Source organism: Ochotona princeps, chromosome 13 (assembly GCF_030435755.1).
Source record: "Ochotona princeps isolate mOchPri1 chromosome 13, mOchPri1.hap1, whole genome shotgun sequence".
Lineage (NCBI taxonomy): Eukaryota > Metazoa > Chordata > Mammalia > Lagomorpha > Ochotonidae > Ochotona > Ochotona princeps.
This window is the reverse complement of record NC_080844.1, coordinates 18180302-18207768: the sequence shown is the minus strand read 5'-3', so window position 1 is coordinate 18207768 and position 27467 is coordinate 18180302. Positions and strand designations below refer to the sequence as shown.

General features: G+C 39.0%; 1 protein-coding gene across 3 annotated transcripts in view; it reads right to left on the bottom strand.

Annotated features, from left to right (window-relative positions):
* The window catches only part of ASAH2 (N-acylsphingosine amidohydrolase 2), a 79929-nt gene that overhangs the window by 14994 nt on the left and 37468 nt on the right, over positions 1-27467 (bottom strand). For 2 of the 3 annotated variants that reach the window (XM_058671515.1, XM_058671513.1), the window contains 7 exons: positions 15380-15500; positions 13684-13809; positions 9798-9884; positions 7833-7937; positions 7642-7723; positions 2725-2840; positions 1459-1553 (listed from right to left, as the gene is read on the bottom strand). In XM_058671515.1, coding sequence (XP_058527498.1) covers positions 1459-1553; positions 2725-2840; positions 7642-7723; positions 7833-7937; positions 9798-9884; positions 13684-13809; positions 15380-15500 — 732 coding nt within the window. Of the gene's footprint in view, positions 1-1458; positions 1554-2724; positions 2843-6203; positions 6279-7641; positions 7724-7832; positions 7938-9797; positions 9885-13683; positions 13810-15379; positions 15501-27467 lie in introns of those variants that run through there. The other variant, XM_058671514.1, reaches the window with a different exon arrangement.

Genomic DNA, 27467 nt, shown 5'->3' with positions numbered 1-27467 from the left:
GGGCTAGGATGAGAGAAAGTGGGTAGTGGCACCTACTGAGATGAGGATAGTGGTGTTGTAGTAGTAGCAAGGGTTGTTGTGGTAGCCATGGTGATAGATGAAGACTGTATTATATAGTGTGAATAGGATTCCCTGGCATCTTTGTGATTGGAGAGGGAAAAAAAAGTAATGAAGTCTCAGTCAAGAAGATAGCAGAATAGACAACACTGGCCTTGGTGAGTCTGAAAAACACAATGGCATCAAGGTGGCTGAAACAGTAGTCAGTGAAGAAAGCAGATTAGAGAGCTTCCTGAACAACAAAAAATCAGGTAATAGCTGTGGGCCTCTGGATTTACTTGGGATGAGACAGAAAGGGTTTCATGCAGCAGTAGCATGAAACATTGAGAAAAAAAATCATACATGAGTAAAAGAGGAATCAAGCAGACTTTTAAATCAGGAAGTTACAGCAATAAATCTGAGTAACAGATGGTGGTAGTGTATACCAGGACACTAGTGATACAAAGTGATGGGTAGAATATCCAGAACTTGCTGGAAAATGAAAGAGGGAAAATACGAGGTAAGAAAAGATAGTTCAGGCAAAACTCCAAGATATATGGCCTGCGTAACTAGAAAGATAAAAAATCTTCACTCACTAAGATAGGAAATGCTTTGTAAGAAACATCTTTTAGGTGTTGTTAATACATTTTTTAAAATTTTACTTAATTTTTTTTACTGGAAACGAAGATTAAAAATAAGAGAAAAAGAGATTGTCCATCCATTGATTTACTCCCCAAGAAGCTTCAGTAACCAGAGCTGAGCTGATCTGAAGCCAGCAGCTAGGAGTATCATCTGCGTATCCAACACATGTGAGGAACCCAACTATTTCAGCCATCCTCCACAGCTGGCAGGGAGCTAGATCGGAAGTGGAGCAGCTGGGACATGAATCAGCACCCATAAACAATGTTGGTGTCACCAACAGAAGCTTAGCCTACTCTAACACTGGCCCCAATCTCCATGTTTTTAATACCTAAACCGATTGTTTGAAGTATCCATATTATTTAAATCTGAGAGGATAAGTTTTAAATTTTCATGTTTACTTCAGGTTTGTCACCAGCGATAGGCATAGAGACAACTATTTCTTAAAAGCCACACTAAAAGAGGATAGAAATACCACTGTTGCCAAATACTGTGCAAGAAGATACCAAGGTAACAGTACTTAATTATCTTTCCATAAAAATGAAGAAAGATGGGAGGGAAGGGAGAGGGAAGGACAGAGTGAGGCAAAAAGGAAGGAAGAGGGGGATATGGAGGAAGAGAAAGAGGGAAAGAGGGAGGAAAGTAACATCTACAAACTAACTTGGGTCTATTCTTGTATTCATATCACATTGGCATGATACTTGATTTTAAAAAGTAATTCAAACAAAAACATGCATACACAATAAACATGCACTAAGCTAATAAGTGGAAGGATGAACTTACGTAAACTCCCCAGGGATAGCAGTGACAGCCAAGGACCCAACAGTTATAATCTGAACATCAACAATCTCTGGATGCCACGGGTGAGGTCGAGATAGCTTGGAGCCCAAAACAGAGAAAGTTGTGTTAGGAGTATTATTCTTTTTATGGTAACAGTTAAAAGAGAGTCCCAGAAGCTCCCTTACTAAAGGCCTTTAAATATTTAAAGCTAGTTGTGTTGATTTTCAATTTATGATATAATATGTCCTTATCAGAACACACCAACCTCAAATGTCAATGGTACATTAACCTAGACTTCACTTTTTATTTGACTTTATTTTTATTGGAAGGACAGATCCACAGGGACAAGGATAGACAGAGAGAAGAATCCTCTATCTTTTGGTTCACTCCCAAAGTGGCCGCAACAACTAGAGCTGAGCCAATCCGAAGCCAAGAGCCAGGAGCCTCCTCTGAGTCTCCCACGCAGGTTCAGAGTCCCAAGGCCTTGGGCCATCCTCTACTGTCCTCCCAGGCCACAAGCAGGGAGCTCAAAGGGAAGTGGGACACTAACCAGGGCACTAACCGGTGCCCATATGGGATCCCTGCACATGCAAGGCGAGGATTTAGCCACTAGGCTATGGCACCAGGTCCTAAAGTTTTTTTTATAGATTTCTCACTGCAGAATCACAACCTGAAACGCATAAGCGGGAGCATTTCTACAGTACTATGAGTTATACTATCTTAACACATTATGAGTAAGAAAATTCCATTTAGAATAATAAAAATCAATAATTATCCCTTTTTCACTTCCATGGTACTTAAAAAAAGTCTACTTTCAAAATCTTTCTGCCTTAATAATCTGGTTTTTATGAACACTGAAACGATCCTTTGACAATCAGAATTGAAAAATGTAAGTCCAAAGAAATGTTAGACAAAAACCACTTAGTTAAAAATGCTTCCTGAATTAACATGTTTCATTTTATGTGATCTGATATCTTTTGCTCTATATAGAATTCTGTGTGAATTTCCTTTCTGGAGCCACAGAGTAGATGGACATTGAAAAAGACGATTGTAATCATATTCCTCTTTTGTTGTTGCTCTAATTGTTTCATATAGCTAAATATAAATATAATTAAACCAGTATATTTAACAATCATACTCTTATCTGATGGAATTAGACTCACAGCATTCATATTTTATTCTTAAAATTATTTACTGTTCAATACTTAAACATTCATAAAGAAAAAGTAAGAATGTACTAATTCCACTGGGAAAACCAAAACACATTACCTCTCCGGTAGGAAGGAGGATTGGCTTTGGTTTATGACAATCTGTGAGTTCTTCAGATGGCTTGCCTAGGAGCTCATCTCGAATGGTGTCCCAAAAGGGATCCCCTTCTGTCATTCCTATTAGAAAATTCTCTGATTAATAGGATTTCTTGAACTACACTTCTGAAAAAGTCATTATTCAGATAAATACTGTACAACAATCTTTTTGGGAGGGGGTCAAAGGTTTTATTAAGGTAGTGCTGAAAACTTTCAAACAATAACAGGCAACAGAATTTCCTAAACATAGCCATTATTCAGTGCACTTAAGAAAACAGAATACATTTTTCAATATCTATAAAGCTTTATTTCTATTGCTCTTGTTCATGTGTGCTACAAGCAAAATCAATCTGATATTTTTAACTGTACATTTGTGAACTAAATTACCTTTGCCTATTTTGAAAACTGAAAATGACACCACCAACTCACAAGTAATAGTTCTTTGGATTTTAGTCCCTAAAAGAACTATTCCTGAATCTTCAATAATCAATCATCATTAATTATCCAATCTCTTCCCCAACATACCACACTTACACACATGTACACCACAAGCAGAAAAACACAGAATCTGAAAAAAAGCTTCACTAATTAGCGAAGCTATGAATTGAAAATGTACAATTCATTGTGAAAATCGAATAACATGCATGTACTAAACAAAATGCACCAAATCCATGAACCAAAATGGACAGAAATGAAGGGAGCAATAAGCAATTCAATAAAAATAATAGAATTTTCTCCCTTTAAAAAGATTCATTTGATTTTATTGGAAAGGTAGATTAACAGAGAAAGGAGACGCAGAAAGACGTTCCAACTATTGGTCCATTCCCCAAATGGCTGCAATGCCCAGAGCTGAGCTGATCCAAAACCAGGAGCCAGGAGCTTCTTCCAGGTCTCCCACCTGGGTACAAGGTCCCAAGGGTTTGGGTCACCCTCCACTGCTGTTCCGGACCAGAAGCAGGGAACTGGATGCTGAGTGGAGATGACAGCACACAGACTTGTGCCCATACAGGATCCCTGCACTTGTAAAGAGGAGGTTTAACCAATCGAGCCATTGTGCTGGCCCAACTGAACCTATTTTCAGGAATGATTGGCACAATGATACAGAAGAGCAATGGGGAAATAGAAAGCCTCAACAAGCTTGGAACCAACAGGCTCAAGAGGCATATTATAGGACACTCTCCTCCAACAGCAAAACATACATTTTTCTCTAATCTATTGGACATTATCCAAATAGATGGTGCACTTATTATAACGTTTACCTTAGTTAAGTTTAAAGGATAGAAAGAACATGAAGTATGTTACCCAACAACAATGGGATGAAACTAGAAATAACTAAAGGAACAACTGGAGAAATTCATAGATACGTGAAAATTAGGCAACATGATCCCTAAATAGTAAATGATGAGAAAATAAATCAAATTTTAAAAATCTTAAAATTAGAACAGCAAGTTAAACCAAAATAAAGCAAAAAGAAGGACATTGCAAAGATTAGAGACACTTAAGCAGAAAATAAAAAATTAATAGAGAAACACAATGAAGCCAAAACCTGGTTCCTTGAAAAAAATCAACAAAATTGACAAATCCTTAGCTAGATGGAAAGGGAGAGAGAGCAATGAGCAATAATGGAAATTCCTATGATTAGAAATTAGAGCAGGCTTTCCTACTTACGTGTGTGTGTGTGTTTGTGCATAAAGAAATAGTATGAATATTTGTATACCAACAAATTATCTAATTTAGATGAAATAGAAAAATTTTCAGGAACACACAAAGTACCAAAAGTGACTCAAAAAAAACTAGTCAATCTAAATGCCTCCAAAAAAACTAAATAAATAATATCATATATACATTTGCTATGAAAAAGCTAAAAGTTAAATTAGAAAACCATTTCATGTTTTCAAAATCTACCAAAAATAACCTGATTCAGATAACATCACAGCTGGATTCTACCAAATGAAGAATTAGTCCTTAAAAACTCTTCAAAAACATTAGAAAAGGAAAACCTTTTTGCTTCATTCTAGATGGCCCATTTTATACTAATACCAAACCAAACAAGTAAATAACCACAAAGAAAACTATATGTCAATATTTCTTCAGAAAATGGTCATAACAATGCACAACAGAATACAAACTAAATTTAAAAACCTATAGGAAGATTATAGTTCATACAAAATGTGATGTATCCATGAAATACAAATTAAATTTCATGTTCAAAAATGTGTTAATATAATACAACATACTACCATATTTTAAAATTCACATGATAATCTCAACAGACACTTTAAAAGCATTTGCTCAAATTCCAAGACGACTTCATAAAACAGCATTCAATAAATTTGGAGATTGCCTCAACCCTTTAAGGGACATCTATGAACAACCCATAGGCAACATTATAATAGTGATAAATAGCTGAATATTTCATCCTACTATCAGGAACAAGAGAAAATGTCTGCTCTGTCACTTCTGTTCATAGCATTGTGCTGAAGGCTTTAGCCAGAGCATTTGGGAAAGAAAAAAAATAATTAGTATTTAATTGGAATCGAAGAGCTGAAATTATTTCTATCTGAAGATAATATAATCTTTTTTATAGAAAACCTCAACACAAAAATACAAAAATCCTAAAGAATCCATAAAAAAACTAAGCCTGTTTTGCTTCAAGAATGCAACCAAAAAAGTGAAAAGACAATTCACAGGATGGAAGAAAATACTTGCAAATCATACATCTGATAAACAACCTGTATGGAGGACATATTAACAATTCATATATCTTGGTAACGAAAAGAAAAAGAATCCACATTTTAACATAAGAAACAAATTAACAGATATTTCTCTATTCATATCCAAATGATCAAGGAGCATAGGAAAAATAACATTGAACACTATTAGTCATGAGGTAGATGCCAATCAAATCCACAATGAGATATCATACTACACTCAGCTGGGTGACTAGAAATGACAAGCACATAAAGCAAATATCAGAAAAGATGTGAACAACCCAGAACCCTGTAGATGGCTAGTGGTAATACAAAAGGATATTGCCATTTTAGAAATAGTCTGGCATTCCCTCACGCTCTGCCAAGTCCACTTCAGATAAAAATAAAATAAAATAAAAATCTTGCACAACACCTGTACATAAATAGCAACATATTTATAATAGCCAAAAAATGGAATGACTCAAATTTCGCTCAGTTGAGAAATGTATAAGCAAAGCTGGTATATGGATAAAGTAGAATATTATTCAGCCATAGAAAGGAATAAGGTTCTGCTGCACACAACAGCACAGATGAACAAGGGAATCATGATACCAACTGAAAGAAGCCAAGACAAAAATCCCACATATCACATAATCTCATTTATGTGAAATGTCTAGAGTAAGAAAATGTAGCAACAGAGAGGTTAGTCATAATGTACATCTAGAAGAGATGAGGGAGCCGGAGTGTGAAAGCTGAAGTATGCAAAATTTCTTTTGCAGCAATGAGCATGTGCTAAAACTGATGAAGGTAATGGTTGTGTTTATCTGTGAACTGCACTCTCCAAATGAGCGGATCACATGGTGCGTAAACTTTATCTCAATAAAACTGCTGAAAACAAAGACTATATAATATTGTGGAATATAAATCATATTGCATGACAGATGAACAGGAAGTATGAAGTATATTATACCAAACTGCCACTCTATTTATTAATTTTTGACTAATTGTTCTAAAACATAAATAAAAGAATGAAATAAATCATAATGTTGCCTGTAGGTGGTGCTCTTCAATGGTTTCTACTTTCCATGATGCATAATGATAATCAGAATGAAGGCACAGAACCTAAACAATCAGTCATTAACTTGTGGAAATACACGTAGGAAGAAGCTCCAGGTCTACAGGCTTTAGGCTACCAAAACCCTCCGTCCTGAGTAAATTCTGAATCCACTTAGAGAATCTGAGCGACACTGAGGAACGAGATGGGAGAGCCAAGTCAAAGAAATGGAGGTTCCTATTATTAAATAAGAATTCTCCTTCCCCTTTCTCGCCCCCCTCCAAGTCCCAGCCCAGTCTAAGGTCATTCGCTTGCTCTTGCATATCTACACCAGCACCATTCACAAAAGTATCAACCTGAGTATCCACCAACAGAGAAGTGGATAGGAACAGGACAGTCATATGCGATGGAATACCATTCATGCCCCAAAGGGCGAAATCCTACCATCTGTGGAAACTTAGATGGGCCTGAAGGTTACAACGTTAAGTAACAGAGGCCAGGCAGAGAAAGCTAAGTATCATATGATTCACCCAGATGTGGAATCTACAGTAGAATTCGTAGATGTTGGCAGCTGAGCACTAGAGGGGAGAAAAAGTGATGTGGGAAATTGGTTTATGGGTACAGTGTCACAACCAGATAGCAGGGATAAGGCCTGGTGTAGTATCATATGTAAGCATGACTGGAGTTAACAACACTGCACCGAAATTCAAAGTGGTTAGACGAGGGGCTTAAATGTTCCTGTTGCAAAGCAGTAGTAAATGCCTGTGATGATAAATAACCTAATTTCCCTGACTTGATCACAGTATGAAACATAAATGCACTGAAACATCCCAACATACCCCCCCAAAAGATATACAACTATTACCTGTCACAGAAAGAAATAATTTTAAGAGTAAGTAAAATATTAAATTTGCATTGAATGCAACTGAAATGCATTGCCATAAAAGAGCATTTGTCTCTGGTTACATCCGAAAGAATGGACACTCTCTTGGTGACCTGGCTCTTACATCTGGAAATCCTGCAGATGCCTGAGCATAATAATCATAATGAACATCTTGACTACAGATAAATCTCATCTGAGAACAGACCTCATAGCTTCAGAGCTCAGCAGCCAAGGGTTCAGCAAACTTGATCTTACCCTGTGTAAAATTGAGACCTCCAACTCCATCAATAGTGCCAGCTGCAAAACTGTAGCCCAGTGCTGGTTTACATGTTTTTACCTAAGGGAAGTTTTCCGAAACAAAACAAGAAAGAAACAGAAGTTGAACTGCGAATAAATAAGATCACCTAACCCTTTTGGCCTAATCACATTAACTCAACCATACTTACTGCATGTGTGGAATTGAGCCAGACGGTCACATCTGTCATATTGACCCACTGGTGAGCTGACCCCAGAGCTCCTGTCAGCTCCTGAGACGCAGAGGCATACAGCTCCTACAAAACACACACAGGTTTAATGTCCCAAGCAGAAAAGCTGGAGTGCTAACAGCCATCAACTGGTGAAATGATGACTTGAAAAAGCACGTCTCAGCTAACAGTCCCTCCCCGCGAGGAGCTCCTGGTCAGCCCCAGGTGCTTCCCACCGGTTGACAGGCTCAGTGTTTGGTGATATGCATCTTTACTCCCCACATACCGGAAACTGCACTGCTAAAGGCTGTGGTACAAAAAGGCTCCAATCTCACTTGAAACAGAGTCAAGAAAACCTAGGATTAGGAGTAGGTGAACCTAATTACTTTATTTGTGAGAATGAGAGTATATTTCTTTTTTTCACACTTTTGTTTGAGATAGAGAGAGGTCTCATTTATGGTTCACGTCTCAAATGCTCACATCAGCTGCACCTAGGGGTGACCAAACCTAGGTACTAGAAACTCAAGTGGCCTGTGTTGGTGACAGCAACCAAACTAATGAAACTTTTGCCTACTGCAAGAAAGCTGGAATCAAGAGTTGGAGCTGGGACTTGAACTCAGGCATCTGATGTGAGATGGGCATAGCTAACCCAGCACCTTAACCACCAGACCTGAGGAGCATTCCTTAGATGGTATTCTTACTGGAACTTATTTCTTTGGATCTTAGATTCCATCAACAGAACTGGTAACAAGGTTGACTTAGAAACATTTCAGACCCAACCTCATCTGCATCAACTCCCTCACCCACAATTGTAATATGGTCACTGAGGCTTCTTCAATCACATACAAAATAGGAGTTAAAACATGTTTAGAATTTTTGGCTTTCTTCATATGTATCATAAAGCACAGGCAAATCTTCCTTCAGTACAAGTCCCCTAATAGCTCTCTCCTGGCTGTCTCCACAGCCACACGTGAGCTCTCCTGCTAAGCTGTCAGCAACACCCACTGTGACTAGCCTCTCCAAATCCTGAGGGACATTGTGCCTTGCTGAGAATCCAGAATGTGGGACAAAGCTCTCTGGTTACCAGGCCTGGAATAGAAACAAAATTTCTGACACTAAAGTGTGTCATGGGCACACACCTTAAATGGAATCTCTTAATTTAGAATAATCTACTGGTAATAGCATAGTAATTAAAAAGAAACTACAGCAATTAGGCTGGCTGCTGGCACCAATTTTGTGTCTGATTTTTTTTTTCAATGTCCTTTTGTTCTTCCTTAATTGCTCCTGAAACAATTTAGAAACTTTGGAACAAATAATTTACTTAAACACAGGCAGGCATGACAAAATATAAGTTAGCTATAATGATGAAACTGTCTCTATTATAGAGATCTTAGTCTCAGGTTATCTTGTCTTTTCTCTCAGAAATTTGTCTCTCCAGGAGCTGGTGAAAAATGAGAGGACACATGGAAAAGAAAATACAGACAATAGAGAACAGAATTAGTCACAATAATCTCACTGGAGATGAGATTCTGTCTTCATCAAGTCTGTTCTTTAAGAAAAGAAGGATTTTTTTTTTCATGTTAGAAAAGACCAGATACTTACTGGCACCCAAGATGCAGAGGTCTGTAATTGGTCCACTCAGTTGCAACTTATCACCAAAGGAGACATTCAAAAATGGACAGGGGCCAATTGCAAAAACAGGACCAGAGAATTCCTGAAATTTGGATCTAGAAGAAATTCTTAGCTCCTGGATTTGACCTGACCCAGCTCTGTCCATTGCAGCCATTTGCATAGTGAACCAGCATGTAGGGGCTCTCTCTCTGCCTCTCTCAGTCTCAATCTCTCTTGGTGTCTCTCTTGTAACTCTGCATTTCAAATAATTAAATGAATATTTAAAAAGAAACAACAATTCTAAATGAAGACAAAAAGAACTGGGACAAGTCATACCTTTGCTCTCTGGTATATGATGCGTCCTATAATCTGTGTGCTGTCAAGCATGTCCTCTCCAGGTCCTGCTGCCATGCACATATTAGACTGCAACAGAGACAAAATGTCTTTTGAGAGGAATAAGGGACGATTTTAAGCAATAAAAAATTACAACGGAATGTAGGCAACCAAGCTTTTTATGCCATATACTGTCACTTCTTTTCAGCTTTTCTCAATGTCAAGACAAGATATAAAGCTGTACACAGAGAACTATGAATGTCTTTAGCGAGCATGTATTTGCAGAAGTTTTTAGAATTAGGAACTAGGCTAAAAGGTTTGTGGAACATCATAGAGACGGTATCAGACGCCAGCCTCTTCCAGGCAATGCTCATTCTTCTACTAGCCTATTCTTGCCTAAGACCCTGGCTCCTGACTGTTTAGAATGCAAACCCAACTGAAATGGAACAGCTAGCTGGCTTCTAGGAAAAAAATAACAAATAAACTTGGTTCTGTATCCTACTTTAGACATGTGAAAAATGTTGGCTAAATAATTCAAGTATTACAGGTGGAGCAAAAATATCCCACCAAAATGGGTAAACATATTTTATAGTCTGCAGGATGGGTGGCACAGAGGCATAGTGGGTTAAGCTGTATCCTGCAACACCAAGCTATGTGGGTACCAGTTAGAGACCCAGCTGCTCCATTTTCAGTTCAACTTCATACTGATATAACTTTGTCTTTCAAGTAAATAAAAAGCAAACAGATAAATATGGTCTGCATGTATGGAAGAGCCTTTTAAAATAATAAAGAACAAGCCTATAAATCTGACAATTTAAACACGTCAAGCGTTTGTTTTCGGGGTAGGAAACACTAGTTTGAAAGACATCTATCTGTCTGATAAACTGGGGGCAGTGCAAAGGTTGCTCTGAGTGTTAAAGAAACTAAGCTTTTAAAAGATTAGGAACTTTATGGGCCCGGCAGCGTGGCCTAGCGGCTAAAGTCCTCACCTTGAACACCCCGGGATCCCATATGGGTGCCGGTTCTAGTCCCGGCAGCTCCACTTCCCATCCAGCTCCCTGCTTGTGGCCTGGGAAAGCAGTCGGACACTGCACCCGCTTGGGAGATCCAGAAGAGGTTCCTGGTTTCTGGCATCGGATCGGCGCACATCGGCCGTTGCGGCTCACTTGGGGAGTGAATCATCGGACGGAAGATCTTCCTCTCTGTCTGTCCTCCTCTCTGTATATCTGACTTTGTAGTAAAAATAAATCTTTAAAAAAAAAGATTAGGAACTTTAAAAAGTAAAAAAAAAAAAATACCCTTTTAAATGTCTTTTTGACCCATCCATATTGAGTTGAAATTTCTTCAACAATAAAAAAAAATCTTAATGGTTACACCATGGAAAACGTATTAAATAGGTAATACAAAAAAACGCAAGCATCCATTGACACTAAATTTTGCTCAACCTCTTGAACAATGAAACAAAGATTTATATGATGAAGCGACAACCCCTTACGTACTGCGTTGGTAAAGACTGCACCATAAACAACCGAGGCTTAGGTGAGGGTTTGGAGGAACTGTCATTCACATACTGTAGGGGGGAATGCTACTGAAGTGTAGCACACAGTAAACTGCCTTTTAAGAATTTGTTCTAGGGTGAGTCTCACACAGGTGGAAATATGTACGACAAGGAAAGGGATCGTAGCATGTCTACGTGAAGAAAGACGGGAAAGGAGAGAGGATCCGTGAAAGAACAAAGAATGGAGGCAATGTAAACTTCATTCATAGAGGAGGACTTAACTGCACAGCAGTACTTTAAATGGAAAATCAGAGTTGCATAATGTAATATAGCATAGCTATTGGGGACAAGGTGGCAGGTCACAGCACAGTGTTCAGTGTGATTCTTCTGGTGTAAAGGTGGACATGCCTGTGTGATGGGAAGAAAAGGCTCTCTGGAAGGAGCCCCACAGTATTTTAACACAGTGAACACTGTGGGCTGAAGGGTTGGCCCTTCCGGCTAAGATTTGAATCTCCGAAAATTTTGATACTTGTTTTTCCTTAAGCAAATGTAATTTAAAAAAAGATCCAAGCTATTTTCTAAATTAAAATGATAAAAATACTATTACTTTCTAAAGAAACTGCATCAGTGCCAGAGATATGGAAGTGACTGCCCATCTTCCTGTTCCTCTTTCTTAGGAAAATTCTCGTTTTCAGAGAGCCATCCCTCCCTGGAGGCCACCTTGACTCGGAGGTAGCAGAATCCATTCCCAGTCCTAGATCAAACCACAAGATCCCAGAAACTCCTGGACTGAGCAAGAGATTACTTTACAAATCCCCACTTATGCCAAACAACACCTGCATTGCCCCGAAAATTGTTTATTGCACGGATGAGCAAGTGACATAAACAGGTCCAACTGAGGTAAAGAGAAGAATACTCATTCTGTGATTGAAGGAGTGTTCTCTTTTGCCCTCTGTATTTGGGGGGAGAGTGCAAAGTCTTCTTATACTGATGGCCATCCTACATTAACCCAAAGGAAGCCAATCAGACATGCAAAAGGAAACAACAAGAATTCTGTTGCATGCAGGTAAGGTGAGGGTTATGCTTTTTTTTTACATTTTTCTGATTATAAAAGTTATAATGTCCATGATAGAAAAAATACAAAAATGCATTAATAATGGGAAAAATTAAAAACCATCCACAATACTGTCAAAAAGAAAAAAATAGCATTGTTATCCAGGTTACTTCATTTAGTATTTTTACTTGATTAACTTCCAAAATAGCATTCATAATAAACACACAAAATTAGATTCTGATTTTCTCATTCAGCACTGGACATTATGAGCACTTCTCCCATACTATTCCTTATTCCAACTTAAGACACTGAATTGAAGCATGATATCCTTTTGCAAAAAGTAACATCATTTATTTAACCATTTACCTACAAATTTTAGAAACTCACAAAGAAAGCTCAAAACTTACTGCAAATTAATAATGTGTGAAAATTTGCAAATAAAGAACAAAAAACTTTATAAAAATAGCAATATATAGTATTAAAATACAGTAATATGAATATGTAAAACTATTAAAGCTATATTGCTCACTGGGTGGGACTGATCAAAACAGTTAATAACCCAGAAATAGTATATTCTAAAAGGTATTATTACAGGTGAAATATTCCACAGGCCAAATAAATAAGACCCCAGAAACCAGCACCCACTGCTCACGCCATTGAAAACCAATACAAATGAAACTGGGTAGAAGCAGTTAAATAACTAGTGGTGTGCTCATACTTAGTGACAGGTAGATCTGGAAACAGACATAAAAGTATTGCTGAGATAGTTAGAAAATGCAAGTAACGATAAAAATACATTTTGTTTACAATATATACATACACACATGGGGGAAATGAGAACAGTCACCTGTGGGAAAGGCAGAGGGCAGAGGGGACAGAGGTGAACAGCAGCTTCTACTTTTTACCAACCTATGTGTTTCCCCCTTGTTAGAATTTTTAAAGAAAGAAAAAAGAGTTTTGATCTTTTATTGGAAAAAAGTTTAAAACTTTATAATCAGTGAAAAATATCTTAGGCAAGCAATTTTGGCACAAACCTAAAGTTTAGAAATGTCAAGCAAACCGTTTCAGACTGTCCAGATTTGAGGAAGGATATTTAATCTCTGACATTCACTCCATTTTCTCAGCATTAAAAAAAAAAAACAGTCAATCACACGGAAAAGCACAGCTTTACCCAAATAAAACTGAGTGAGTTTGTCCAGGTACCTTTGAGAAGAACAGATGGAGTCAGGGGATCAATATACTTGAGGACAACATAGTTGTAAACTAATAATGATTATTCCAACATGAAGTATGTATGACATGCAAAACCAAAGATGTCATGTAGCACAGTTACTCACCCCACCAATGGGACAAGAACTATTGGCATTATCACAAGATTCTCCCGTGTTGATGCAACGGGGGCCAAGAATATTGGGGGACACATCTCCTAGGTTCGATGAAGCAAATGCTGCTACATATGGTCCCTGCCAAAACAAACATGCAATTGCCTTTTATTTTCTTATTTTCTGTAATGACCTCCATTAAAATGCAAACATTCAATCCACTCTGACAAACTACTCAAAAATCAACTGCAAAGAGAAAGATGTATAATATTCTCCCATCCAAGTACTAGCTAGGCCCGACCCTGCTTAGCTTCCAAGATCAGAAGAGATCAGGCATGTTCAGGGTGGTATGGCTGTAGACAGATGTATAATATTCTGAGAAAATATTTTATTTCTGAAAGTCTCTCATTGCTGTCACTACCAATAATGCTATGGAAAATAACCCAATGATCAACAGAGCTGCTTTAAGAACAGTTTCCAACTTATGCATCAGACAGAAATATTTTGACAGGAAACATACTATGCAAAAATAAACTATAAAGTGCTGACCAATCCATTTAGTCTCTCTGAGGCTTTTATCTGGAGATCAGAGATCAATTTGGCCTTTAAAAATAAACATCTTATCAGCTTAAAAAGAAAAGAACTAATGCAGACCTTCCGGTTGCAAAACGAATCCTAAATATACCATCTGCCATCTGGACCTGCCCTGCATATATTTTGTCTTTAACTGTTCAATCAGATTAGAGTCATGCAGGGCATCAATATCAATCAAGCTAGCCCACCAGTCCATCTTATATGTTTTAAATTTTCTTAAGGAAAGAGGTTATTAAGAGGTTATAGATATATACTAAAGACATTTTCACAAAATGCCTAGCATCCTGGCTGAGACTATCAATGACAACTTTTTTTTCCTTTTCCACATAATGGAGACTACAATGAGAGAATGAGTGTGTATTGTCAACCAAGATGCTAAAATGGCAGACTGAATGTTACTGAGGTTCTTAATCTTTACAACGAACTACTCAATCTAAGTAAGCACTTGGACTCCATCCCACCAGATGTTTTTACATTTGAGGCTTGTGCATGTTAGGTCAAGTAGAGGAAGGTCTCTCTCTCTCTCCACTTAGCTTTTGCAAGTTGCCAATTAAACCAAAATTGATTTGGAATGCATGCACTGGCTTCTTGAACCCTCATGTCTCATCTCATTACTCACTGAATTTCAAAGTTATAAAAATAATTCTGATAGCGTAAGACTGTCAGACTTAGGCCTAATTGCAGGAAAAGAGAACAATGTCCTTGGGAAGAATTTCTCCATTAAGAGAAATGTTAAGACAAGGGAAAAGATGTATCACCTGTCCTCATTCAAGAATTTTACCCCCAATACGACGTGTAATCCTTCCACAGCTCTAGAAACAAAGCTTCCAACTTGATTAAAAATGTCTACATATTACAGAACCCTTGAATTTGCCCTTCTCTATCCAATTAATATAGCTTCATAAGATCATTCTTATATGTAGCATCTGCCACCAAAAAACCCACAAATGTCGTGTTACCTTAAATTTTCTTTTCCCTATTAAAGACATTGTATTTTTTTTCTGAGTATACATGTGCATGAGATCCATGATGATAATCTATTCTATAAAGTTTATCCAGCTATTCTCAACACTGCATGAACACTCAGTGGATAAATCTTTCAAGAACAAATTCTCACCTCTCCAGGAAGATATCCTGTGTTCTTTTCTTGCTCAAAAAGGTAAGCTGCATAGCCCACATTGTCACTATTTACAAGATGGTTGCTGTTGTTCATGCTGACAGGATGGATGGCGAACCAGCTATAAAAGAGTAAGAATCCTTAAGTTATTCACAAAGCAAGAGAACTGGGGCCAAACATGGAGACTGAAGGCTTCCATCTTCTCTAGCAGGAAAAAAAATGCATTAAATAGGACCCTTACGATAGTCTAGCAACTAGAGTCCTTGTCTTGCATATGCCGGGATCCCATATGGGCACCAGTTCTAACCCTGGCAGCTCCTCTTCCCATTCTGTCTTCTAGTGGCCTGGGAAGACAGTCGAAGACGGCCCAATGCTTTGGGACCCTGCAACCATTGTGGGAGATCTAGGGGAGGCTTCAGCTCAGCTCTGGCAGTTGTGGCCACTTGGGGAGTGGGTCAGTGGATAGAGGATTTTCCTCTCTGTCTCTTCTCTCTGTCTTTCCAATAAAAATAATCTTTTACAAATGTAATATAAAAAAGTATTAAATAATAGGTATTGCACATTTAGATTACTTTATTTTCACTAAGATGAATCACAAACATGGAACTAAAAAAATCTGGGCATTTGCTTGAATAAGTCTACCTCAGAGTTTTATTTCCATCAACATTTTATCACCTTCTTCATCATATGCTTTTAAAAAGAGCCAAGTCCAGTCAGTTACCAGATGACACATTTAAAGATCTGTATAGACATGAACTTTGTCCTTCAAGAAAAGCACCTAGATAATAATTATCCAAATGAATTCAATCTGATTCTCTAGTCATTTATCTAGGGTCACCTTTCTTCCAAGCATTGAATAAACTGTGCTTTACTCAGACTGTCACGGGAAACTGAAATGTGAACTAATGGCTTTAATACAGTATGATAAATGGCAAGAAGAAACATTGAGTGTTTGGAGACCACAGTTAATTGGCCATTAATTTTTGAAGGCATTATGGAGAGAGGAAACAGAGGAATATAAAGGCACACAGGGGTGAAGGAATATATTCTGGATAATTCAGTACATTCCTATGCAGAGTAATATTTAGTTCAAGCATAGAGCTATGCAGTTTATAAACTAATTTCACATCTGTTACTGTCTTCGAGCTTCACAACAACCCTGAAGGATAAGCTGTTTACCTCCAACAGATGAGTCAGAGAAGCAAAATGATAAATCATTTGCACAGAGGAGAAGGATTGCACTCTGAGTCTCCTGATATCTCCAATGAACTTTGTAGGATCAAACCTCCACACAGGTGAACAAGGTATTTACAGAATGGAAGTAGTGAAGCTGACTAACCGGAATGCTCAAGGGAAGAGAGACACCAGTGTGTGAAGTTCCAGGTTAATTTAGGAATTTTTAAAAATAAGTCTACTCTTTATTAAAATCTTTGCTCAAAAGCTGTAAACATTCTCACTTACAGTCCTACAGAAGTAATATAGTGCACTCAAAATAAGCATTTGCGTAATGATAAAGGATATTTTAGGACTTCAAGATCATCTTTCAAATGCAGTTCTCATTGCCTAATAGTATACATGGGTCAAAGGTGTTCTGCTCACAACCTACTGTGGTTGGGCAGGCACCATAGGTGAGTTACACTGGTTGCTGCAATAGGAATAGTCTGGCATTTAGAGATCTCTGAGCATCTGCAGAGTCTAAAGATCACAGCATCTGCTAAGCTTCAGCCAAATGATACCCGGGTGAGAGTGTATGCCAGTGTTACCAGCTAGTCACACTTGCTCAAAAGAACCCACAGATTCATGCTTGTACTTCAAGTATTAAAAGGGAAATGATGTAGAAGCCTAAGAAAGGAAAGGTGACAAATTAAGAGACTTAAGATACATAGCCAACAGGGTTTGAAGACTGTGTGTGGACTCTGATTCATTAAGTCAATAGTCAAAAGTAAAGATCTCGTTGATATTATCAGAGAAAGACAAACACAGACTGATGATTAAATCCTATTAAGAAACATTTCTGGTTCGGGCCTTGGGTTTGGGGGCAAGTGCCGCTCCTCACAGTATGGCGGCTGTGGGGTGTGCCCCTGCCGGGTAGGACCCAATGCTGGGGGCTCACGCCAAAGACACTGCCACAAGGCAGTGAACGAGTCCTCAGCCTCACCCAGGGCAGCCAGTGCACCATGTGATGCCAGGCTTTGCCTGCTGGCCGCCCGACGGCCTGCTCTGGGGTTCTTTAAGATATGTTTGCTGCCTGGGAACACCCATAACTAAGTCCAATTTTAGTGTAGGTGAGTAGTGAATCTTGGGTGATTCCCAGTGACAGGGTCATGGAAGGTTTAGGCATGCGTGGGGACTGTGACCTGGTGGTTTGGAGGGAAGTACCCAGGAGACAATTACGGTTAGTCAGATACACCAACCCAATTCGGAATACAGAAATGGCCTGTTTGCCTAGAACATCACTGATCGTCACACACCAGCCCACACCAATACTATGGATGGGGGCCTCTTTGGCAGTGATGGGTACCATTACCCAACTGTTTGGTGGAGTGGTGGAGTGGTCACATTTGGCAGGGTCAAGACTGTATCCAGCACGCGAGATAACTTGGTCTGGGGGTAGACTCTATGGGTTTGTGTGGGCCCAACCATGTGGAAATACAAGTGCCCCTGGTTGGACACCCTAACAGGATTGAGGTTCCCACCAAGGGGTGCGTGTGCTGGAATGGGGGCTGTGTTCTATCTAGGAAACAGTTGCAGTCACCCGAGGCACTAGTGTGGGCTGGGATTGGATGCGCCAGGCCAGTTCAGACCCCAAAACCATGTGGTGTCATGGAGGACCAGGGTAGATGTGGGACTGACTAGGCTGGGTCTCAACCCCCTACTGAGCCATGTGTGAGCTGTATGTGGGTATGGACGAGCCATGGCTGGGCTGAAACATCCAACAACAAGAACCAGAATGGGGTGAAAGCCAGCCAGGAAAAGCCACTGTTCCTGCTAGGACAGGAGGTGAACTGAGTAGGGTTGGCTCAAGGACCCCCTGGTATGCACAAAATCTGGCATTGGGAGGGGTTGTGATGGAGGAGCCTGGGCAACTCCTCTGGCAGGACACAGTCCCTGCAGGTAAGCGCAAGAAGCATGATAGGAAACAGCCCAGAATAGGCCATGGAAAGTTTCCCACTGGCACACATTCGGCATGGGTCAGGGGCAGACCAGGCTGAATCAGTTCATGTCATACACTGGCAAATCCGAACACCAGAACAGAGTGTGGGTTGAGCCGGGTTTGGTTGCGACACAACCAATACACAATATGGAATGCCAGGGTGAGGTTGCCTGTACTGGATGTGACTGCAGCACCCAACCAGCACACGTGAGATCCAGGAAGGGAGGGACAGAGCTGGCAGGGGGATTAAGGGGCTGGTCCCCTCGCCGGACAGCTACTCCCACTGGAGAGCGTGGGCTGGGATGGGACAGACCAGACTAAGCAGGGCTGAAACACCTGTGTGCTGCATGTGGACTAGATCAGGGAAAAGCCAGGCTGGGCTGATTATTCCTGTGGTTGCAAGCATAAATTAGAGTGGGTGAGGGATGTTTGGGCTTGGCCGCAGCATCAGCTGGCAGAAGCTGGCACTGGGGACTAATTCTGTCAAGCCAAATCACAGAACCACCTAAAGAGTGCATAAACTGGGACTGAGAGCAACCTGGGAGGGAAAAAGTGGGTTCCCCCTTCCTGAGTCACTAGTCCCGTGGGAGGGCATGAAAACTAGAACGGGGGCTGGGGTGGCTAGACAGAGAGGCACTCAACAACATCCGTGAGGGCTGGATGGTTGAATTGGTTAGATGGAACTAAGCTTTAATACCCATTGACAAGTACAAGAGCCAACTGGGATGAGGGACAGATTGGTCTACTGCTACACATACAGGCAAACCAGGGTAGGGGGTGGGCCTGACTAGGCTGTAGCTCCCACTGGTTGATGTAAGGGCTGAGTATGTGCTGGGCAGAACCAGACTGGGCTGCAACACCCATTGGTTCCAGTGCAACTCGGGACTGAAAACAGAACCAACCCCGCAATTGCAACCGCCAGCTGATCGGGGTGATGGACTGTGCCGGGCCCTGTGCTTGCTAGAACATACAAGAATCTGGTCTGGGAATACCTCAAGGTTTCTTTGGAGATCTCCCCAATCGAACTGCTGGACTCAGAACTCTAACCAAGAAAAGACAGAAGACAGAACAGGTCAATCATTCATCTCAGCTATATGTTGGCAGCGAAATATGGGGCAAACGGAGACTCTATGATGGACCATATCAATCAGTGGATGACCCCATTGAGCAAAACTGGCAGCGATTCATAACTGGAGAACTATTAAAACCACTTGAGCAAATATCTCAGAGTATGCCCCACATCCGGGACTTGGGGTGGGTGGGAAACTGGGTGGGGCTTCTCCCTCAATATCCCTCTTTACCTCAGATACATGATGGAAATAATATGGACATAATAGTATTACCCACTTCCCCATACCCCCTGATCCTTTTTTTTTTTAACCGCAATTAACTATGTAAAGATTGTCAACAACAATACAATACAATAAAATAAAATAAAAAGAAACACTTTTAAATATTTTTGTGTAATCATTGTGGTTACATTTAAAAACATCTCTGATAGAGATACACACTGAAATATTTTGAGTTAAATGTAAGACACTTGTATTTGCTTTATAATATTCTATCAAACAAGAGAGAAGGTAGGGATAAAATAGAAGTTAGGTATAAGATCATTAATTATTGAAGCTTGATGTGGAAACTAGTGACACAAAGCACTCCAAGTTTTCATGTTGGTAACCATTTTGAATGTTTAAAACCACACCGCCAAACCAAATCACTAGTGAAGTCAGTTCCCAAGGGGCCTATTTACAAAACAGCACAAGTGCAGAAGTTAAAACCAGGATATTCAACATTACTCCCTAGAAGTTATTTGAGCAACTTCTATATTTAAGAAGATCCTTCTATTAGGTATGGGGTGTGTGTGTGTGTGTGTGTGTGTGTGAGAGAGAGAGAGAGAGAGAGAGAGAGAGAGAGAGAGAGAGAGAGAGAGAGAGAGAGAGAGAGAGAGAAGATACAAAGAGGAAAAAAGGGAGGGAAGAAGAGAGAGAGGTTTAGATCTCTTAAAAAAGCAAGTATCAGAGAAAAGGATAAGTCAATAAGCATTTTCGAGTTAGCAAGATTTGCTTCACGGAAGTTTTACAATTTAAATTTGGAAAGAAAATATAGTAATACCCATCACATTTCCAGGGGTTCCCAACCACAATATTTCTGTCTGACATGATTACACTGAGGGCAGCCAGATTTAATCACATTAAAGCGTTCATTGTAGTCCAAGGAAACTCACAGAATCATTCTCTTCAAGACTGACTATTACTTAGCACATACTAGGCAAAGGGCTTTATATGTAAAAATTCTTCAAAATGTATCAAAAATAGGATTAAAAGATAAATTCATTTTGAAATCCATGCAGTTTATTCCTAACGTGAATTTTTTCATGGACATTTTGAAGACCTTCCTTATATGGGCTCATTTTATTCTCACCAGAATCCTCTGAGTCAAGTATTATTATTTACTTTCATGTTTATGACTAAGGAAGCTTAGTTCCAAAGACATACAGTGACCTGATCAAGGTCACAAAGTCAAGTCAAGAAACAGGGTCATGAATCCAGGTTTGTTGAGCCAGCTGTACACTCTTACTCACTTACGGAATATTTTTTGTATCTCTTCTCGCAATCAACTCACATATTCAATATGCTTTTAGCTAACTTTGTGCCTTTCAGTTAACTTTATGGTCCTCTGTGCCAGGCACTGGGGACATAGAATGTGACATTTACACTGAGTTTTAAAAGTTGAGAAGGGACTTGGAGAAGGAACCATTGGAGAAGAGGTATTTCTACTAAGGAGCTGCAAAGGACATAGTGTGTTCAGAAAATGAATAGACAGATTAACCAGTGCTGAATGGATATGAGCACAGAAAAATGGTATTCTTCCTATCAACATGGATTTACAGGAGCCAAATGTAGGGTTGGTAATGAACTCCAAGAACATAGAAAAAAATCAGGTGTGTCCTCAATCTTCAAAGAAGTTATAATTGATCACAAGAGTAAATTATGAAGAAAGAAATTATTAAGTACCTTGTTAGAATTAGACTACAGGCATCATTTCTTACTTAATTTTTAGTCTTAGAAAAACAATTTAATCTCTTTTTCCAAAATTGGGGGAGAAAAGTGATGTGAGGATAAGGGCAGAGACTTGAATAGATGAGTCTACAAGCAAGGATTGATAGAAGGCACGACACTAGCAGGCAGGCATGGGCAGCTTCTGTCTCAAACACTCAGATGGAACCAACCAACTCTGCCATCCTGATTTCGGACTTCAGAGACCTATGAAAGAATATGTATTCTTTTAAGTCACCCAGTCTGTGTGTTAATGCGTGATTTCTCCCAGGGGAAAAAGTGCATAGATTTGTTTGCTAAGAATACCACCTCTGGGATGAAACACAAGTTACTCTACATATGTGAACATCACTTCAACTATCTATAGCATAATAAAAATAAAAGAATCCCATAATACTTGATAAGAAACAAATACATGCAAGTGCTTAGCACCTAAACTTGCCTACTATTAGAATAAGCTCTCATTGTGATGATGTTAATTATGTTGATACCAACATTGCAACTGAAGATGATAATGATGGTGATGATAAGAGAAAGAGATACAGGCACTGAGATTTTACATACATATAAATGATTCAATGAGTGTCAGGCAATGTGGAAATATATGGAAAGTGTGTATGCATGTATGCATTTCACACATTTAATACATGAATATTCAGCCCATATGCTGCAGCCGTAACATGATTACATAAGCATACACAGTCTTCCTGTGGCAGAGACTTGATTGTTTAGATATTCCTGAGCTCTTCTACTTCCCAGCCCCACCTGCAGGGTGGGGCATGTGAATAGTTGGGCCAGTAACATGGTGCAGAAGGGCTTCCCAATCCTCATTAGACTTTGCCTGGGTGGGGAGTGAAGTCTTTGATGCAGGAATCACTGGCATTTCATGTTCTGTCTGCTATGGCACTGCGTTAATTAACACACCTCCTTGTCACCTCCCTCACAACCCTCCTCACCCATCTCATTATAAACTGGGAATTAGGAAAGAATGGTTTCACTCTTACAAGGCAAGGATTTGTGTGTCTGGAATTTTTTCAAATTGAATTTTAAAACAACCTAAGCAATGTATATGAACAGACTACCAGATTAAACAAAAACAAGCCATTACCAGAAGGTTCCTTCTGGTTTCAGGTAAACCTGGGGGACCTGGTAGACGGCATCCTGAGAACATTCCTACCCCTCCACTACAGGGGAGAGACAGAAAATCTCCACAAATCTTTTTTGCTATCTTCAAAATACCTGAATTAAAAAGCCCCTGACAATGACAATATTGGAGAGAGAATTTGGTTTGTGTAAGGCAACCAAAATGCCTGCACCTTAAGTAGCACGCCTAAGTGATCAACAAAATAAAAGCAGGAAAAGGCCAGCAAGAATATTTTTTTAAATTCAGTCTAAGTTGGAATCAAAGAAATTTAAAGGAAAACAACAGTAATTTGGCTTTTATATTACTTGGCAACAACTGCAAACATAATAATACTGAGATTGGCAAGAGTTTGTGAAACAACATTCTGCTCATGTTTGTGAAGCAGAAATGCAAACTAGTGAAATGTTTCCAAAGGACTGTTTGGCAATTTATAGGAAAATCTGTAAAATATAAACATGGTCTTTGGCTCAGCAATCCCCACTTCTAAGAACTTAGCTGAAGGAAATCATTGGCAAATATATAAGGGTACAAAAAAAAGTTCATGGAAAACTGGAAATAAAAGTCTTGAGGTGGGCATCTAGCCAGTTGGTTTGGGTTTCAGTTAAGATGCCTGTGTTCTGTGTCTTGTGTTTGAGTGCCTGAATTTAACATCTGGCTTTTTTTTAAAAAGTATAACATATAGGTGCAATACACCTTTTCAAAATACTTGTTTTTCTAAATAATTAAATGCATTGCATGAAGGCAATAAGATAAAAACATAAATATTGAATGGGGGGTTAATCTGTTGAACAATCATAAATATATAATGGGATACCTTACAATTTTAAAATAGCAATTTTTAAATACTAATTTTTAAAATACTAACAATTATTGAAATATACTCATGAAGTATTAAATGGAAACAAACACCAAACTGTATATACAAATTCAGTTTTTTTTAAATAAAAAGTTTATAAATCTGTTTAGGAAACATTCTAAAAAAATCTAAGAAAATTTTAGTAGATGACTATCTCAAGATTACTAGATGATTTTTTTGACTTTTTAACTTAAGATTTTTCAGGAAGTACAAGAACAAAACAAAGATGATCAGAACAAAATCACTTGATAGAACACTAATGTAGAAAGCATGTTGATGACGAAGTATTAAAGCAGCTTGATCAGTTGCAACAATGCGCATACATGGCAGCATTTTGTGCTCTTCACTCAATTCTTCTAAGAACTTAAAACTGCCCTAAAAATGCTAAATTTTCCCAATTAAAGCAATAATGTAATCAAGTGTTTAAAGAAAAGAAACCCTGGGGTCTGCACTGAATCAGAGCCACTCCTGACATCTCCTACTAACCCAAAGTAGCCACAGGAGCAGCCAGCCAAAAAGAGGCAGCATGGTTAGGATAACTGCACACATACAATTTTTTTTTCATTCCTCAAGCCACCACGTCCCTAACCCTTCAATAGTGTCCCCATTCCACTTTAGAAAATATTTCAGAGATTCTTCTACTTGAACTCCGACTTTATCTCACAACCCTCTGCCCCAGGTGTTCTGCACTCCAATCTCCCAGGCCTCTTAGCAGTTTTCTGATTGGGCTGTGGAACTTCTGCATGTACTTCTCTATCTATGTTAGATGTCCTTTCCAAGTAGCTGATTTGCCAGATAATTCCTATTCTCCCATTAGGATTCAGCACCTTTGCCAACCTTCCTCACAGAAACTTTACCCAATTCCTGTGAAAGATCAAATTTCTCAAACATAGATATACATACATATTTTTCCTTTTAGTTGTTAACCCATAGTTTAATTCTATAATTACGATTCCTAGCACTTACCCCAGTTACAGCTTAACATGGATTATACAGCCCTCTATAAAAATTGAATGCCTTTTGTCTGACCAAATAGACTACAGTCCTACAAAGGCAACAATTCTTGTGCTCATCAGCGTGTCTCTAGGATTAGTTCAGATCACGACATAAATTCCACAAGTAATAAATTAATGGATCGTAATCTCTATGTGGAAAGAAGACATGAGAGACAATTGGAACAACATTAAACTGACTCACAAAGCTTAAGGGACTTGTACAAGGAGCATAGATATTTGTAAAGTATTTGATATCTGATTTCAAGGTCAAAGAATCCACTATTCCCCAAATCAGGTAGTAGTGTACAGCATGCAGTAGGCATCTAGTACAGACTTACTGACTGAAGAGATTGTTAAGAAAAATGAAAGTCAGAAGGATTGAACTACAAACTGCACTGAGAACTTTTTGACTGCAACACTTGGCAGAGAACATCTCCTTATTATCTTTTGTCCCAACTGAAGGTTAGCCTAGATGATCTCTGTGCTCTGAGACTTTGTGCTGCCGAACTCCTCATACCTTGGGGTTCCAACAGCAGGTGCCTACATGTGGTGGCAGAGTTACTTAACAGCCAGATTTTTATTTTGTGTTTTTGAGTCACTTTTAATGTATTCAAAAGACAATTGTCACTGTGTAACAAGAGGTAATTTCAGGAGCGATTACATCAAGGATAACATATGGTGGCTATAGAAACAATGGAAAGTTACTGCAGGATGTTAAACAAAACAGAAGCAAAACCTTTACTGTCACCTTGACAGCTGACCCTGGAATTTTTAGATACGTGATAGGATTATATCCCAGGAAGCAAAGAACATCTGGATAGCATTTTAGAGATTCGGTTCCTATTGTCAAATAATAAAAGGGAATCATGTATAGTCCAGGTAATTCAGTCAGGAGTTAAGCAGAAACATAATGGGAAAATATATCTTCTTCCAATTTGTGATAATCTAGGTAGTCAGAGATGCCCTTATCCTGACCCTCTCCAAATCACATTTCCCAGTGAAGTTCTTCTGAATCCAAAGATGCCAGCTTACCTTTCCGGTTCACTTCCCCCAATTGCCTGCACACTCTGACCTCACAACTCACTGTTGTTCATGACTGAGAAATCACCTGACCCCTCCAAGGTTCAGCTTACAGGTTAATTTCTCTTGGAAATTTCCACAAAGCTCTAAGGTAAGCTGAGCACTACCTCCTCCAACCTTTCAAAAGCAACAGCACTACTGGTCATCTGATTTATGCTAGGATTACTTCTCTATTTGTCTCTGTTTCCTGCCCAATCACCCCATTAACCTGCAAGACTCTTGAAAATAGGAACCCACGACTTATTCATCAAAACATACTCCCAAATATACCATTGCTTACCTGATAGCTAGAAAGTCTAAGAAGTTAAACACTAGATGGCAACTAATTGATACGCAAATTTCTTGTAATAAAACACAAATACAATTTTAAAAATTCTATTACATCAGTCCATATAGCTGTATAGTTTTTCTGACTGCACTTTAAGCCCAAAGGAGTAAACCAATGCTAAGAATTTCAAGTTCTCTCACATGTCAATAATGGTGTTATTTAAAAGAAACACAATTGTATTCTATTTCCTACCATTTAGCTTAAATGATTAAACATGTGTTCTGTGCCAGAATCAGATCTAGAGCTTTGCATACATTAACAAATTTAATCCTCAAACAATCCCATGAAGCATTACTCATAATTTCAAATCTGACAGTTAAGGTCTAAGTGATGAAGTTATTTTTACCTACCCAGAGGCTTAGTAAGTAGCAGACAGGGCTGAAACTTGAACCCAAGTCAACTTCACTCCAAAACTTGAACATCTATCATCAAGGCACAACCCTCCTAGTCTTTGGGCCAATTAAGGTGTGTGATGAACCATGAGTCATACTCCTCCTCACTCTTCACACCACCAAGTTACTTCTAATTTACCAATAATTCAACTCAGAATATTTCATTCACATACTTTATCATTCTACTTGGTAGTCTCCTCCACAATTCCCTAGAATTTACTACCAATATTTTCAGGACTTTTCACCCAACAGTGTACTCAAAAATGCTTAAGGATTTTTTTTTTAAGTCTAACAGTGGTCACTATCTAAAACCACATGGCCAAAAGAGAGATCTGAGCATGAGCCCAAGTGATTTGGTGCCAGTACTCAAGCAATATCCTAAACTTCCTTAGGCTACTTTTACATCATTTGCAAGACCATAGATTAAGGGGTATAGCGCTATGATATCTACTCAGTTCCTGAGTCCATCCATTTGCATTAATCAAAGCCAAATGTGAAAGCAAATACCTTCTTCACAAAGAAAACAAACATCCATGTGTTTTTCTGTATACTGTTGCAGCCAGACAATGGTGGTCAAATCTGTGCCAGGTTACAAATCTGGGTCTATTTTCTTCAGGAGTCTTTGATTCTGCTCCTATTCTTACTGTCAAAGCCCTGCATCAGACTTAGTCCTTTCAGGAAAACACTGGCAAATCATCTCAAATCTGTAACCACATGCCTGATTGGCAATATCATTTTTCCACATGAGTTTTGGATAAAGTACACTTCACACACCAGACACTATGCTAAGCTCGCCTCTAAGATTCCTCATAGACCTCATCTGTATATTACCCTGTGTCAGGGATGTAGAATTCAATGGTAAGAGGCCACGAGCTTGGCCCAAGACCTTGTGACGGGTCCAAGTTGTACCTGACTCCCAAGTCTGAGCTCTGAACCACTCAACATATCCATAGTATCTACTGGCACCATTTTAGTTTCATTTTCTGAAACTAAATCAAAGAAAAGTTAGGGGGCTGGTGTGGTGCCTTATCAGGCTAATCCTCAGCCTATGGCACCAGTATCCCATGTGGGTGCTGATTTGTG